This window comes from Oryctolagus cuniculus, chromosome 5 (genome assembly GCF_964237555.1).
Source record: "Oryctolagus cuniculus chromosome 5, mOryCun1.1, whole genome shotgun sequence".
Lineage (NCBI taxonomy): Eukaryota > Metazoa > Chordata > Mammalia > Lagomorpha > Leporidae > Oryctolagus > Oryctolagus cuniculus.
In genome coordinates, this window is record NC_091436.1 from 65,871,626 (window position 1) to 65,886,364 (window position 14,739).

Here is a 14,739-nt window from a genome sequence, read left to right on the forward strand (position 1 = left end):
AGCCAGGGATAGGAAACACACCCGGGAGTAATGCTGACTGGGACCAAAAAGCCTTTTGCAGATGACCCAGAAAGCAAGACCAGGACTTGGATCGCCGCTCAAGAGTGGAGGCAGGTAGCTGCTGCATTTTTATGGGGTTGAGGTCAAGCATCTTGTTACCTTTTTTTTCTGCACCAACAGTAGGTGTTCAGTAAACACCCAGGTACACAAGAGGTGAAAACAAGAACCAGCAGGAGGAATCCAAGATTCTAGACGATTACCAGTCCTCCCACCCTAGTCCCCTCTCTAACAGCAAATTTCAAATAAGGGCTCCGGTATTGTCCTTCGAATTCCTCAAGTGTCCTCCCCAACCACGACGCCGAACCACTCAGTGTCCACTAGGGGTGCTGCGGTGAAGGGAGACGTGTTTCCTTTTCGGTCATGGTGACCCCTATTACTTCTTCCCTCTTAAGTCTTCCCTCTTAAGAGTCCCAGGCAGTGCAAATTAAGCTACCCCAAGCCCTCCGCCCCCACGGCTGGGGAGCGGCAAGGTCTCCCCTGGCCGCCCCTGCACATCCCGGGAACCTGCAGGTTGTGGAACGCAGGGGAATCGTTTCATTAATCACCACCGCCCGCGGTTCATTCGCCGGGCCCCGACACGGTGGCCAAGAGGGTCCTCGGCGACCGGCGTGGGGAGGCGCGGCTGGCGCGGTCGGCCGTGTGCGGGCGCCGCGCGCCGCCGGCGTGCTCCTCCGTGCGCCCGGTTGGCGTGGGCGCGGCCGGCGCTCCTGCAGAGGGAGCTGTGCGCCCAGCCTGGCGCACGCACAGCGCCGCCCGCTCCCTCTTGCCGCCGCTGGGCCCGCCCGCCGGGGAGGGGCTCCGGGCCTCGCCGACAGCTGCTTCCTGCTTTCTCGCACATCCTCGCTGCCGTGCCGCCTGTCGGGTCGTGCGAGCCCTGCCCGAGAGCCGCCTGCCGCCGCCGCCGCCGCCGCCGCCGCCGCCACCACCACCCCCAGCTCGGCCGCTCGCCCGCCGCCCGCGCCTCTGCTTCGGCCCGTTCGCGTCCACTCCCAGAGCCCGCGCGCCCCACGCTGCCCCCGGCCCGCCCGAGCCATGCTGTCCTTCCAGTACCCCGACGTGCACCGCGATGAGACGGCGGTGAGTACCCAGCCCGCGCCCGCGCGTGCCGCGCCTGCCGGTCAGCCCCGCCCGGGGCTCGCAGCCCCGCGCCCCTCCCGTCCCCTCCCCCTCGGCCTTTGTTTGCGAGAAGCGGGCCGGGGGCGCGCGGCTCCTCCCCTGCACTGGGACCCGGGCTGGTCGGCCCTGGCCCGTCTGCAGGCGAAGGAGCCTTGTGGGTATGCGGCTCTCGGCCGCTTCCTAAAATCATTGGGGTCAAGGGCAGACGCCGGCTAGGCACGGGTGTCTTCGGAGAGGGGGAGCACCGGAGGTGTCCCTGCGTCTTGGCGGTAGGAGAAAGTGTCCACGCCGGGCGTTGTGTGATGTAAAAATGGAACGCCAAAAGCAAACTTTTCAAACTCGACCATGTTGAAGTCCTTAGAGTGGCAGCTCATTCATTCTGGCTTAAAACGCGTGTGGAACGCCTCCTCGGCCCCAGGCCAGCGGCTGGGCGTTGGTTGCTGGGGTGCGGAGGAGGAGGGCAGAGGCCTGGGGGGAGGCGCAGCCGTGACCCTGCGGGTCCAAGTTTTCTCGCACGAGAGAAGGAGTTGGTAGAGGCTAAGAGGAAGGAAGAAGGCATGGCCTTTTCAGAATGAGCACGTTTTGCCCAGCGGCGGAGTTAACCATTAGCCTCAGCTGGGGCTGAACTCCAGCTAAGTGTTGAGGTCCAGTGGGTGGAATTCTGGGCAGAAATTAGATTGGCATTTGGAGACCTGGGCAGAATCCAAGTGTGTGGCCATGATCCTCTCTTCCTGATAGCCAGATTTCTCCGATGGCTTAAAATAGACTCGGAATAAAAATACTCTCTCCTGATACACTCCTGATGGCCCCTGTTTTCGTTGACTCGGTTTATGCCAGAAAGCCTGTACTTTAAGAAACATCTCACGCTGGAGTAGACAGTGCTCCCTGAGGATTGTGGGTAAAGGACTGTTGCAAGTGAGAACTTGCAGGTGGCACTGATGCATGCCTGGGCCTCCTTGGACAGTGGCCATTTGGTGACCATGTTGTCACCCTCTGTTCAGCTGCTTGCTTGTTAGATGTATCCTGCAAACCCAAGACCTTGCATTTCCGTGTTGCAAAGGGTTGTTTGCTTTGTGTGAGGATAAACCAAGGCTGCCAGGGTGGAAAGGACAGAGCTAAGAAAGGCCTGAGTGCTGGTTCTGGTGTGTCCCTCGCTGGGTGACTTTCGTCAGACCCCTGACCTTTGCTGGTGTGTGTGGACTATTGCCGGTGTACTGGCTTCTGCAGTGAGAGTTTGTCACCCATGCACTGATCCACCTGGTAGACTAGCTCAAAGTGTGCCATGCCAGGCGCCTGGCATTCTTGGTTCTGGTTCTTAAGGTCCTTAGTTTTCAGGATGGGATAAAACATGAAGAGCTACCTATCCGTGGCTTGGTGCATGCAAGTTTAGGTTTTTGTTTGTTGTTGCTTTTGCAGAGGATGGCTGAAGTTCCCGCCTTTGGGGACCACCATCCTACAGTTCATTTGTCTGTGTTTACAGTTGCTGAGAGGGTGGGAATTTTATGAAGAGATCTAAAAGCTTGCAGATAATTAACTCAGCAGGGCGTACTGTAGGTTTTAGTACTCTCTCGCTGCTTATCATCAGACAACTCATGACAACCCTCAGCCTCGTGGCCAAGGCAACAGAGCTCTGGTCCAGCCTGGGTCCTCCTCTGTGGCTGCAGCGGTGGACTTAGCCCAGCCCTGATGGCTTCCGTGAGGACATCTTTCTCCTGCTTCAGAATTTAGGTTTGACTTGGGCATTTGCTCAGATTGTAGCCTTTGATGTCTGGGCTGGGGCTGTTTCTCCGCCACCTGTGCTGGAGGGAGACTGCTGTAGCTCTCTGTCTTTCACATGCGTGTGTTTTTCTGCCACATGTGCAGCAGTTTGCTGCTGAGCTGGGTTGTTGGGACATGAACCGTTTTTGGTGGATTTCTGCCCTCTTGAGCAGAAATCTGGAGTCCATGACATTGCCTTTTGCAGGGCCGATGACCATCCTCAAGCGGTGGCGTTGTCAGGAAATCCAGGCCCGCTGCAGGGGCCTCTCAGCCTGGGAGAAGAGTGTTGGAGTGAGTGGAGGACTGGTTCCCCATCAGGAGCTGGGGATTTGAGTTGAACCTGGGAGGTGGCCAGGTAGATAAGGGAGAAAGCACATTCCTGGCCCTGGAGCTAAAATGAAGCCATAGTTGCCTGGAACCGCATTTGTTTGTAGGGTGGCAGGAGGGCCGCCATGACCAGAGCACACTTAACTGGACACGCTTGGAGCAGCTGGACAGTGAAGCGGAGCCAGGTTGCTGGGTCCTGCCTGCTGTGTGTTTGAATCTACACTGTATCCCGAGGGCAGTGGGCAGGCCAGGGGAACCGTACAATAGAATGTGGAGCAGAATTGAGTGGTCCAGTGCCTTATCGGGGCCTTCTTTTTAAAGCCTCTTGGGGAGATAAGGAATGGTTTGCAAATTTCAACCAGATGGAAGATATAAATACTATATGATTTGCTTTCAAAGACTGGTGATGAGATCATCCCATTTGTCCAGTATATTCTCAAAAATCAAAAAAATTATGTGTGTGTTGGGGGGCAGTGTTGTGGCTCCTAGGGTTGTCCTAGAGAATCAGTTTCTTGTCCTGGTTAAACACGTCTGGTCAGTTACTGTCCCCAACCTCCTGTCGATGACAGCACTAGATTTGGGAAGGTATGGGCAAGCCCCGCGCAGGAGGCAGCTTGGTGTACAGAGCACCGGGTCCTGAGAAAGCCCTGCTGTCCTGCCCTTCTGCACCTGCCAAGTCCACGGGCTTTGGGATTAGCTACAGGTGGGTGACAACAGCCCTCCTGCTTATTAACCCTCAGACCTCTGCCAGTTGCTGTAGCTCACTCCAGCTTCACTTTCCTCATCTGGAAAATGTGTCAGTGATAATAGTGAGGATCAGGCAGGTTAATGGGGGTGGAATCCATAGCACAATGTTTGACTCACGGTAACCTCCAAGTGCACAGTAAATCTGTTGGCCTTTACCCCTATTAACTTTCTTTTTTTAAGATTTATTTCAAAGGCAGAGTCACATACTCGGGGATGGGAGGGGGGAAGAGAGAGAGAGAGAGAGAAAGATTTTCTCTCTGCTGGTTCATTCCCCAAATAGCTGAAGCTGCCAGGGCTAGGCCAGGCCAAGCCAAAGCCAGGTGTCTGGAATTCCAAGCGAGTCTCCCACATGGGTGGCAGGGACCAGCTATTTGGGCTATCATCTGTTGCTTTCTCAGGCTCATTAGCAGGGAACTGGATCAGAAGTGGAGCAGTGAGCAGCTGGGACTCAAACTGGCCATCCAGAATAGGATGCTGGTGTACAAGCAGTGGCTTCACCCGCTGGGCCACAGAGCCAGCCCCTGCCTTTATTAACTTCTCTGAATTACGTTTTGTCATTTATACAAGGAGGGTATCAACTGTTCTCTTATGAAACTGTGGATATTCCAGGAATATTCATCACCTTGAGTTCATCCAGCACTGGGCGACGGCTTTGCTTAGTTATATAACTAACATGATTTCCAGTTTATGTTTTCTTCTTATGTGTCTGGAGATGCCTGGGTTTTAGTAACATCATGATCCAGGGACACTTTTCAAGGGTCTGGTCTGTCTTCACTGAAGGATATTTGGGGACAGTGGGTGGCTGACTCTTTTAATCCCAGATCTGGCTCTGAACTTGGTGTGGCCTGGGCCTGTTGCCACCATTTTGTGCCTGCCATTGCTCCTAAGAATATTGGATTGGAAGATCCTTTACAACTTGACACTGTTCTGATTTCTTATTGCCATGGGAAGAAAGTAGTTATTTTAAACATTTGATAACCACTTCATGGAGGGTAAAACATAAAAGACTTGCAGATGGGAAGGAAAGATCAAATGCTTCCATTCAGGGGTGTGATTCTGCTAAAATTTAGAGGTAAGGATTGACAATAGACAATTTTATGAAGACTCTTTGGGAGTGGATTTTGGTTGACACTCCATCACATGCTATCTTTTTTGCTTTTAAAGGTTTATTTATTTATTTGAAAGGCAGAGGGAGAGAGAGATCAGATTCATTGGTTTTCTCTCCAAATGCCTACAACAGCCAGGTCTGGGCAGAGCCAAATCCAAGAGCCAGGAACCCCATCCTGGTCTTCACATGGGCGGCAGGGACTCAGGTATTTGGACTAGCCTCTGCTACTTTCCCAGGTGCAATAGCAAGGAGCTAGATCAGAAGTGGAGCAGCTGGGACTCGAACCGGTGTCCATATGGGATGCTGGTGCACCAGGCAGCAGCTTTACCCACTTTGCCGTAACTCCAGTCCCCAGACTTTCCCTTTGCAGGAGGGTGTTTGTGCTACTTCAATAATGGCCCTCACCTTCTGGTATTACAGAGCAAAACCCAGGGCTAAAACTTCAGCTGGGAGAGAAGCGATCCTCCTGACAGCAAGGTGCCCTAGCCAGAAAGTCAGAAGTGCTCAGGGCCTGGTCTCAGTTAATTGGGTTAACCTGGATGGCCTGGAGTGGTATGGTCTGGGCAGGCTACTTAGGCACAGACAGGTGGGAGTGGTGAAAAGCAGCCCCATTTGCTCCTGGGAACTCCTGCGGCTGGGCCCAGGTACTTGTGCTTTGCAGAAGCACCCTGCACCTCCAGGTGCGAGGCTGCCCCTCAGCCTGGCTCTGCTCACACCAGGCAACTTCATGTCTTCGAATAGCAGGAGTCTAAGTGGGGGCTGCCTTTGTTCTTGCTTTTTGTAAACCGCGAAAGGAAGCATTTCACTCCGAGTAGGTAGAACACGAAGAGGGCTGTCATTTAAAGAGGTTTTTTCATTGCATTTCAGTCGGCTTCTCAGAATCATCACCCCACGCATTAGGAACTTGCTTTTTGGCAGTTTACACTTCAAAGCTGATGGCAAGCTGTGGGGCAGGGAGGCGCTCCTGTGGTTCTGCGCAGTGGCAGGCTGGCCAGGACGGGCAGCATGGTGCCCCTCTCCCGTGCCCCCTGCATGCTGTCACTCAGTACCTCGCAGTTTCTGTAGCGCAGTGGCCGGCCTTTGTTTTGGGGCCTGCACACAGAGCCCTTTCCTCTGGTGACCTTTCATCTCCCTCCCCTCCCCAGCTAAAACATTCTTTTCTCGGAGTGAACCTGCCAGCTTGGGTTCCCTGTGGTAATTTGGGCAGATGTGTTGCAAGCAAGCCAATTAGTACAATTTCGCCTGTCCCTTTTTTATTCCTCCATCGCCTTCAGAAGGTACTCATTTTAAAGGAGGGTAGAGTCAATATGATCTAATAGCTTATTCTGTGTTTTGCAGGTGCAAGATTACCATGGACATAAAATCTGTGACCCTTACGTTTGGCTTGAGGACCCAGATAGCGAGCAGACGAAGGTAATATTGATTTTTCAATATAAGATAAGTCACCTCAATAGCCGGTGCTGAACTCTGGATCCCAGTAATGCTAGCTTTTCCTCCCCATTCTTCCTGTGTGTTCTGCTGTGGGATGGTGGGACCTCTGTTGGTACAATCAGGTTTTGTCACGTGATTCCTAGGAAAAGACAAAAACATTTAGCTCCCAGGGAAAACTGTATCACTGTCTTGAATGATGTTTGTGGCTCAAAGTGATATAATGAACCAACTATGTGAAATGAAAATATCAGAAAGAACGAAAACTGATTTTTAACAGAGAAACATATGAGAAAATTGTCCCATTTCTTTTGGAAAGAAAGTTTTACATATCAAATATCAGACCTTGAAAATAGAATTCTAGTCTTGGATTACTTATGGCTTTATGACATCAACAATCAAACAAAACGGTTACAAATGTAAGAACTTGCTTGTATTTGTTAAAAGTAAGAGACCCATGGGGCTGGTGCCATGGCTCACTTGGTTAATCCTCTGCCTACGGCGCCAGCATCCCATATGGGCGCCAGGTTCTTATCCCAGTTGCTCCTCTTCCAGTCCAGCTCTCTGCTTTTGCCTGGGAAGGCAGTGGAGGATGGCCTAAGTGCTTGGGTGCCTGCACCCTCGTGGGAGACCAGGAGGAAGCACCTGGCTCTTGGCTTTGGATTGGTGCAGCACTGGCTGTAGCAGCCATTTGGGGGTGAACAAATGGAAGGAAGACCTTTCTCTCTCTTTCTCACTGTCTAACTCTGTCAAATAAAAAAAAAAAAAAAGGATCCATACTTACCTGCCAGGGGAGATACCATGAACACAATAGTAAGGGGCTGGAAGGGAGAATTTTCTGCTCTGTGATTTTTTTTTTTTTTTCTGTTTTAAAGATTTTATTGATTGGCTGGCGCTGCGGCTCACTAGGCTAACCCTCCCCCTGCAGCGCCAGCACCCGGGTTCTAGTCCCGGTTGCTCCTCTTCCAGGCCAGTTCTCTGCTATGGCCTGGGAGGGCAGTGAAGGATGGCCCAGGTCCTTGGGCCCTGCACCCGCGTGGGAGACCAGGAGGAAGCACCTGGCTCTTGGCTTCGGATCAGCGCAGCACTGGCCGTAGCGGCCATTTGGGGGTGAACCAACGGAAGGAAGACCTTTCTCTCTCCCTCTCTCTCTCTCTCTCTCTCTCACTCTCACTCTCACTCTCACTCTCACTCTCACTGTCTAACTCTATCTGTCAAAAAAAGAAAAAAGATTTTTATCGATTTATTTGAGAGGCAGAGTTACAGATAGAGAGAGGGAGAGACAGAGAGAAAGGTCTTCCATCTGCTGGTTCACTCCCCAGATGGCCACAACGGCTGGAGCTGGGCTGATCTGAAGCCAGGAGCTTCTTCTAGGTCTCCCACATGGATGCAGGGGCCCAAGCACTTGGACCATCTTCTACTGCTTTCCCAGGCCACAAGCAGAAAGCTGGATTGCAAGAGGAGCAGCCAGGACATGAACCAGTGACCATATGGGATGCTGACGCCACAGCTCTGGGCTTTGCTCTTTCTAAGAGCATGAATTTCCTCTATTCCTAAGGAGAACCACATAGCATTTCCAGGGCCTGGGTGAAGTCTCATTATGTTAATGAAACTGTCCTTAAGTGCTGTGGCCCGTGGACACTTTTTCCTCCCCGGGGTTTATGGGACTTGTCATTTATGGATACTCTATGTAGTTAATTAGGTTTACTAGGAGACTAGTCTTTCTCAAATTCTCCCTCAATTGTTTGACACTTATAAACTGTACTACATGTTACTTAGTACACAAAACATGTATACAGTTTCTATTTTTTTTAAGACTCCTTTTAAAAAAGATTTATGTATTTGAAAGAGTTGCAAAGAGGGATGGAGAGACAGAGAGATCTTCCATCCACTGATTCACTCCCCCAAATAGCTGCAACAGCCAGAGGTGTACCAGGCTGAAACCAGGAGCCTAGAACTCAATCCGGGTCTCTGATGCAGGTGGCAGGGGAAAAGCACTTGGGCCATCTTCTGGTGCTTTTCCAGGGGCATTAGCAGGGGAGTGGATCAGAAGTGAAGCTGCCAGGTCTCAAACCATTGGCTTATACAGGACACGAGCATCACAGAGGGGCAGCTTAACCAGCTGTGCCACAATGCAGGCCCCACATACACAGTTCCTAATATGTCCCACCATTCCAGATAGTTTAACTGAGCTTCTTTTGAACCAGAGTACATTTCTCCCCCCGGCCAAAAAAAAAAAGTTCATGCCCCTTCCAGAGCCTGTGTCTTAGCTGTTCCTGTGTTGTGGGTCCCCTGCCATCATATAGATCTGGAGATCTGTTTCAGATTTCCAAGGCCATTCGGTTTTGCCCAGAAAGCATCCCTCTCTAACGTGGACCTGGCTAGTGGGATTGGCATTCTCCGCACCTCAACAGGGAGAGTCTGGGGTGGAGAGCCAAGCTGGGTGCTGTGGTGTAAGGAGGAGCAGAAGTGGGAGCAAGAAGAGATGGGCTCCCACTGCAGTGAATCCCATGGCTGTCTTTCCCATGGTCCCTTGCACTGGCTTGTCAGCTGAGACTCCGCCACTTTGAGGCTTTCTCATGGTTTTCACCTGTCTGCAATCCTGCATTCTCTCCTAGTGCAAGAAAGCAAAACGTCTCCTGGGTAACAATGGTACTCAGGTTTTCATTTTTCTTTTAAGCATTGGGTTATAGAGGTGGATGGGCATAGATTGCAATGTAAGAAACTGGTGAGCATCTTTTTAGGAGTGGTGGAAGTTGGTGTCCAGCTAAGACTGGGAGGAGCTAGGAGCTGGCATGGGGTTGCTGCCTCACCCTTCCCTGCCCCCTTGACCCTGATCAGCAGCACAGGTCTGAGCTGAGATAGGGGTGGAGCCTGGGAGTAGAGACTCAAAGGCAGCACCTAACCTGTGATGGAGGGAACATACCAGAGAAGAGAACGAATTTCCTGTGTATCTCTCGGAAAACCATCCCGAGAACAGTCTCTATGGTGATTTCTTTGCCTGAGGGATTGGGTAAAACCTGGATTTCTTCAGCCTTTGATGATGATTGAGTGATTCAGCAATGTCAAAGTGACCCACATTTTAGGTATTAACAACACTAGCATTGCTGTGCCTTAATTGGTAATGACTGGTTCTGTGGATGATGAGCCACTTATTAGTGGATGTGAAGCCTCCAATTAGGGGATGGAACTTTGCTAATTAGTGATCTGACAGTCACCACTTCATAGAAGCCAGTGGCATTACAGTATGCATTGTTGTTTTTGTAGTGTGCATTTATTAGATGCTTACTGTGTGCCAGGCACTGTTTTAGGAGCTTTGCATGCCCTATCTCATTTTATTCTTACACTCTAAAATAGATTAAGAAGTTGGGGTACCTGTCCATGGACTCTTAGTGAGTCACTGTGTAGCCAGGGATGGAATCACTCTAAAAACTGAATAAGGGTTTTAATAGCTTTGAAGGTGGAGGCTATAGGAATTTATTCATGTCTGTGTTTGCCAGGAGGTTGGGTAGGCCTTGCACCTGGACCCTGGGCCACACCTGCTCCTGCCTTAACCCAACAGCATGACTCAGGTGTTGGAGTGTGCCTTCTGTGCCTTCCCTCAGTGTCTTCCATACATCATATAGCCTTGTTATTGACATTGCTAGTTTATCTTCTGGGATCTAATGGGTTAAAATTTGGTCTCAGACCAAAAGTAATTACTGGCATGTTTTTCTAATGAGCAGAAAAGTAGCACAAACCTTTTCTACTTGTAATTGGAAGCAAGCATATCCATAAAGTGTATCAGCCATACCTTGATGTAAAAATGAGGATCTTGACAAAGTCTCCAAGACAAAGAGAATGCTGCCTGTTACATTCTCCACAAAAAAAGTGGGAAACATCTGTGGCTCTTTTACACCATGGTCTGAAATGCCGTCGGTCTTTTGTTTCATCTAGTCTTTAGTACAGGTTATCCAATTCTGCAGTACCTGGCCCTGGTATTCTTTATAAAAGAATATCAGAATAGACTTAACCCATAAAACTCTAAAAATCAGGGGTGGAGCAGATTGTGGGGGTAGATTTCAAGGCCCACATAACCCTGTTTGATAGCAGATGTTCTAGATTGTAGATCACACACAATTCAGTTGATCCTCTGAAGCAAATCCTCTGCCATGGAAAAATCCAACAGAAATGTTTTGTAAAGAGGAAACAGTAGGAGTCTGCATCGTGCTGCAGGAGGGTAAGCCACTGCCTGCAGGGCCAGCATCCTATATGGGTGCCAGTTTGTGTCCCGGCTACTCCAGTATCAATCCAGCTCTCAGCTAATGTGTCTGGGAAAGCAGCAGAGGATGGCCCAAGTGCATGGGCCCCTGCACCCAAATGAGAGACCCAGAAGAAGCTCCTGGCTCTTGGCTTCAACCTGGCCCAGTCCTGGCTGTTATGGCCACTGGGGAGTGAACCAGAAGATGGAATGGAAGACTTCTCTCTCTCTCTGTCTCTTATCTCTCTCTCTGTAACTGCTTTTCAAATTAAAAAAAAAAAAAAAAAGAAGAAGAAGAAACAGTAGATCATGCCCAGTAATTTACACTTTTCCAACTGCCACATTAAAAAAGTAAAAAGATACATAGGTTCCTCTAGGCTCCTAGCTTTGGCCCTGGCCCTGCCCTGGCTGTGGGCATTTGGAGATTGAACCAGTGGATGGGAGCTCACTTTGTCTCTGTCTCCCTGGCTCACAGATGAATAGAGGAGGAAAGGAAAGAAGGAAGCGAGAGGTGGCATTAACTTCACTAGTGTGTTATTCTATCCACTATACGTAACCAATGTAAATGTGTAGTCAATATATTAACATACTGCACATTCTTTTTTCACAAGCTAAGTTTTCGAAATTCTGAGTGTCTTTAACATGTACAGCACCTGTCATTTCAGACCAGGCACATTTCAGGTGCTCAGAGCTGCTTATGGCTCGTGAATACTACTCTAGACAATGAACATCTGGACCAACCTCTCTTGTGACTATAGATGTAAAGAATACAAGTTAAATTAAAGATAGATTTTTTTTAAAGAGCAGAATTTAATCACATAATGTTAACAGCTGTTTAATATTAATATACTAAATGGAGCCATGTAAGTATCCTAGTTGACATTAAAAATAAAATGCAAAATGAAAAGGACTAATGCTTGAACAAGATGACAAACATCATTCAAAGGAATAACGTAGACACTAGAATCTTTGTCACTGTTTTTATATGGTTTGCAAAGCTTTGACCAGTGTAATAAAATTTGACTCGGAATTTGGTAGAAAACAGAAGCATCATTAACTACAGATTATATGAGCATATGTCTAGGAAACCTGAAAGAAGCAACCATGAGAATGAAAGTGAGGTGGGTGGGTACAAAATGAGCGGCAAGTCAGCAGCACTTGCGTGTTCCATCAATAATGAAAATAGGACCCATTTGACAGCAGCAACAAAGAGCAGGCACTTGAACATGAAGAGGCCATATCAGGCCTCCCAGAACAATAGTAACGGCACTGTCAGAAATGCAGAGACCCAGACAAGGGCTACGTTGGGGATTGCAGTAATGAAACATGGAAAAGAATCATTATCAACAACAGAGGAATCATTAAGCACCACCACCTCTGCCTGATGACACAGTGTGAACCTGTGAGCAGGTTGGGCTGTAAAGATTGCTTGTGACCGGAAAACGGCTGGTGGTGGCATACTGAGAGAGTTCAAAATCACAGTGCTCCAAATGATCGCCATGTAAAAAGACCTGGGTGAGATCTGTTCTGGGGCATCAGCATGGAAATACCGACTCGCAGCCTGCTGGAAGGGAGAGGAAGAGCTGTGCCCGTGAAGCACGTGAGCTGCGGTGAAATCGCACTGGTGTCCGTGGCACATCAGGATGAGCAGGGGCACTTCTAACACGCAGTGCCAGAGAAGGAGACGTGCACTCGCCAAGTGTGATTTCAGGTCCACAGCCAGTGAGCCCAGGCTGCTCGCTTAGCGGGCATTTCCACTTGTAGAATGATGCTTCCTGATGTTGAGATGATTCAGTCCTCTGATCGGCTAACAAGGCTGCGCTCCCCCAGCTGCCCTCCACTGGCATTTACGTGCATGCCCCGGACTTCCTAATTGTCACCATTCTCAAGTTCCCTCCGCTCGGTGTGCTTATTTCCCATGGCAAACAAAGCAGTGAGCCCCAAATCCCACACCTCACTTTGGCTCTTCCCAGCTTCTCTCTCCCTCTTGGTCAGTCTCCTGACCTCTGCACTTGTGTCCTTAATTTAAAGATTCCTTTATTTACTTGAAAGGCAAACTTACACAGAGATATCTTCCATCCATTGGTTCATTCCCCAAATGGCCACAACAGCTGGAGCTAATGCAATCCAAAGCCAGGAACTTCAGCTGGGTCTCCCACACAGATGCAAGGGCCCAAGGACTTGGGTCATCTTCCTCTGCTTTCGCAGGAGCATTAGCAGGGAGCTGGATCAGAAGGGGACCAGCGCCCATATGGGATGCCAGCACTGCAGGAGGCGGCTTTACCCACTATGCCACAGCGCTGGCCCCTCCGATCTTATTGTTATCATGGGTTATCTGCCTGTCCACACCATTCTCCTTATGCCCCCCTCAGTGTAACTGCACATCTCCTTCTTTTGTCACCGCTTTCAGTAACATGATGTGTAGACCATTCTCTTCAAGATCAGCCGTGGCACTGTTGGCAAATCCAGAGACTCAGAAATCACAGCCAGGGAAATTAGACTTCTGCGTGCCCTGGCGAGGCCACTGCTCTTTCCCTCCGGCCCGCATTGACTCTCCGGGCATGAGTGCTTGAGGCAGTGTTTTTTGCATCCCCGAGGGTACCAAACTAGAATCTCTTCTCCGTGCCCTCTGCACCCATGCGCTGCCAGGCAGTCCACAGTGCACATTACGCTTCCCTATCTGATGGTGAGAAATTCTTCTCCTCTTTAGCTGGGGTTTGCAACCCCAAGGTGTGGATACAAGCAACTCCACTGTAACCACCATCTTCCTGTCACACCCTGTCTTACTGTAGCTTCACTCTCTCCATTCAGTATCGCAGAAGTTGTTACTGAGGGGAGATAGAGAAAGGAAGAATATACACCTTGCAAGCCATGGCTACCTTGATGGCAATTCATTGTCAAGTCTGACTTTTACAGCAACTTTGTCGTGGGGCTCAGAGTGCTTGTGTTAACCAAATATTGAACATGAGCTGTGTATATCTATTACTGTGTGTGTGTGTGTGTGTGTGTGTGTGTGTGAGAGAGAGAGAGAGAGAGAGAGAGAGAGAGAGTGTGTGTGAGTAACTGCCCTGGGCAAAATGAGAGTAAGGACAGCTCCATTTCCTGTTGGGACAACTTTTTTTAAGATTTATTTTTATTTATTTGAATGACAGAGTAATAGAGAGAGGTAGAGTCAGAGAGAGAGGTCTTCCATTCGCTGGTTCACTCCCCAATTGGCTGCAACAGCTAGAGCTGAGCCAATCCGGAGCCAGGAGCCAGGAGCTTCTTCCAGGTCTCCCACGCGGGTGCAGGGGTTCAAGGACTTGGGCCATTTTCTACTGCTTTCCCAGGCCATAGCAGAGAGCTGGATTGGAAGAGGAGCAGTCAGGACTAGAACCAGCACCCATATGGGATGCTGGCACTTCAGGCCAGAACTTTAACCTGCTGCACCACAGCGCCAGCCCCATGGACAACTCTCAACCGAGTGTGTGTTCATTCCTTCCTTGTATTTCTTTGCAAGAGGATCAAAGTAATCTACACCACAGGTCTTCTTTTCTAGGATGTGTTTTGCTGTCCCTTCCCTTTCTGCCTTTGAGCGGTCAGAGGTAGAAGCTCCCTTCCCCTTGATGATGAGGGGCTGGGAAAAGTAGAGTGAACAGAATTCCTGTAGCCTTGCAGGGTGAGAAACCCGGAAAGTCGGCTCCTTCCCCTGTCCCAGCATGGTTCTTTGCCTTGCAGGAAGGATCTCATTTTCTTTCAAAGGTTTGTTTATTGGAAAGGCAGAGTTACAGAGAGGGAGAGACAGAGACGGAAGGAGATCATCCATCTGCTGACTTATTCCCCAAATGGCCACAACATCCAGGGCTGGGCCAGGCCAAAGTCAGGAGCCAGGAACTCCCTCCAGGCCTCCCACGTGAGTGACAGGAACCCACACACGTGCATAGGCAGCTAGGCAGAAGGATTAGAAACATGAAGT

The 14,739-nt window shown here is 49.9% G+C and overlaps 1 protein-coding gene across 1 annotated transcript in view; it reads left to right on the forward strand.

Moving 5' to 3' along the window:
• The first annotated feature begins 978 nt into the window (after positions 1-978).
• Positions 979-14,739, forward strand: part of PREP (prolyl endopeptidase) — a 125,924-nt gene continuing 112,163 nt past the window's right edge. The window contains exons 1-2 of the mRNA XM_017345303.3: positions 979-1,137; positions 6,455-6,529. Of these exons, the coding sequence (XP_017200792.3) occupies positions 1,093-1,137; positions 6,455-6,529 (120 nt within the window). The 5' untranslated portion in view covers positions 979-1,092. The remainder of the gene's footprint in view (positions 1,138-6,454; positions 6,530-14,739) is intronic.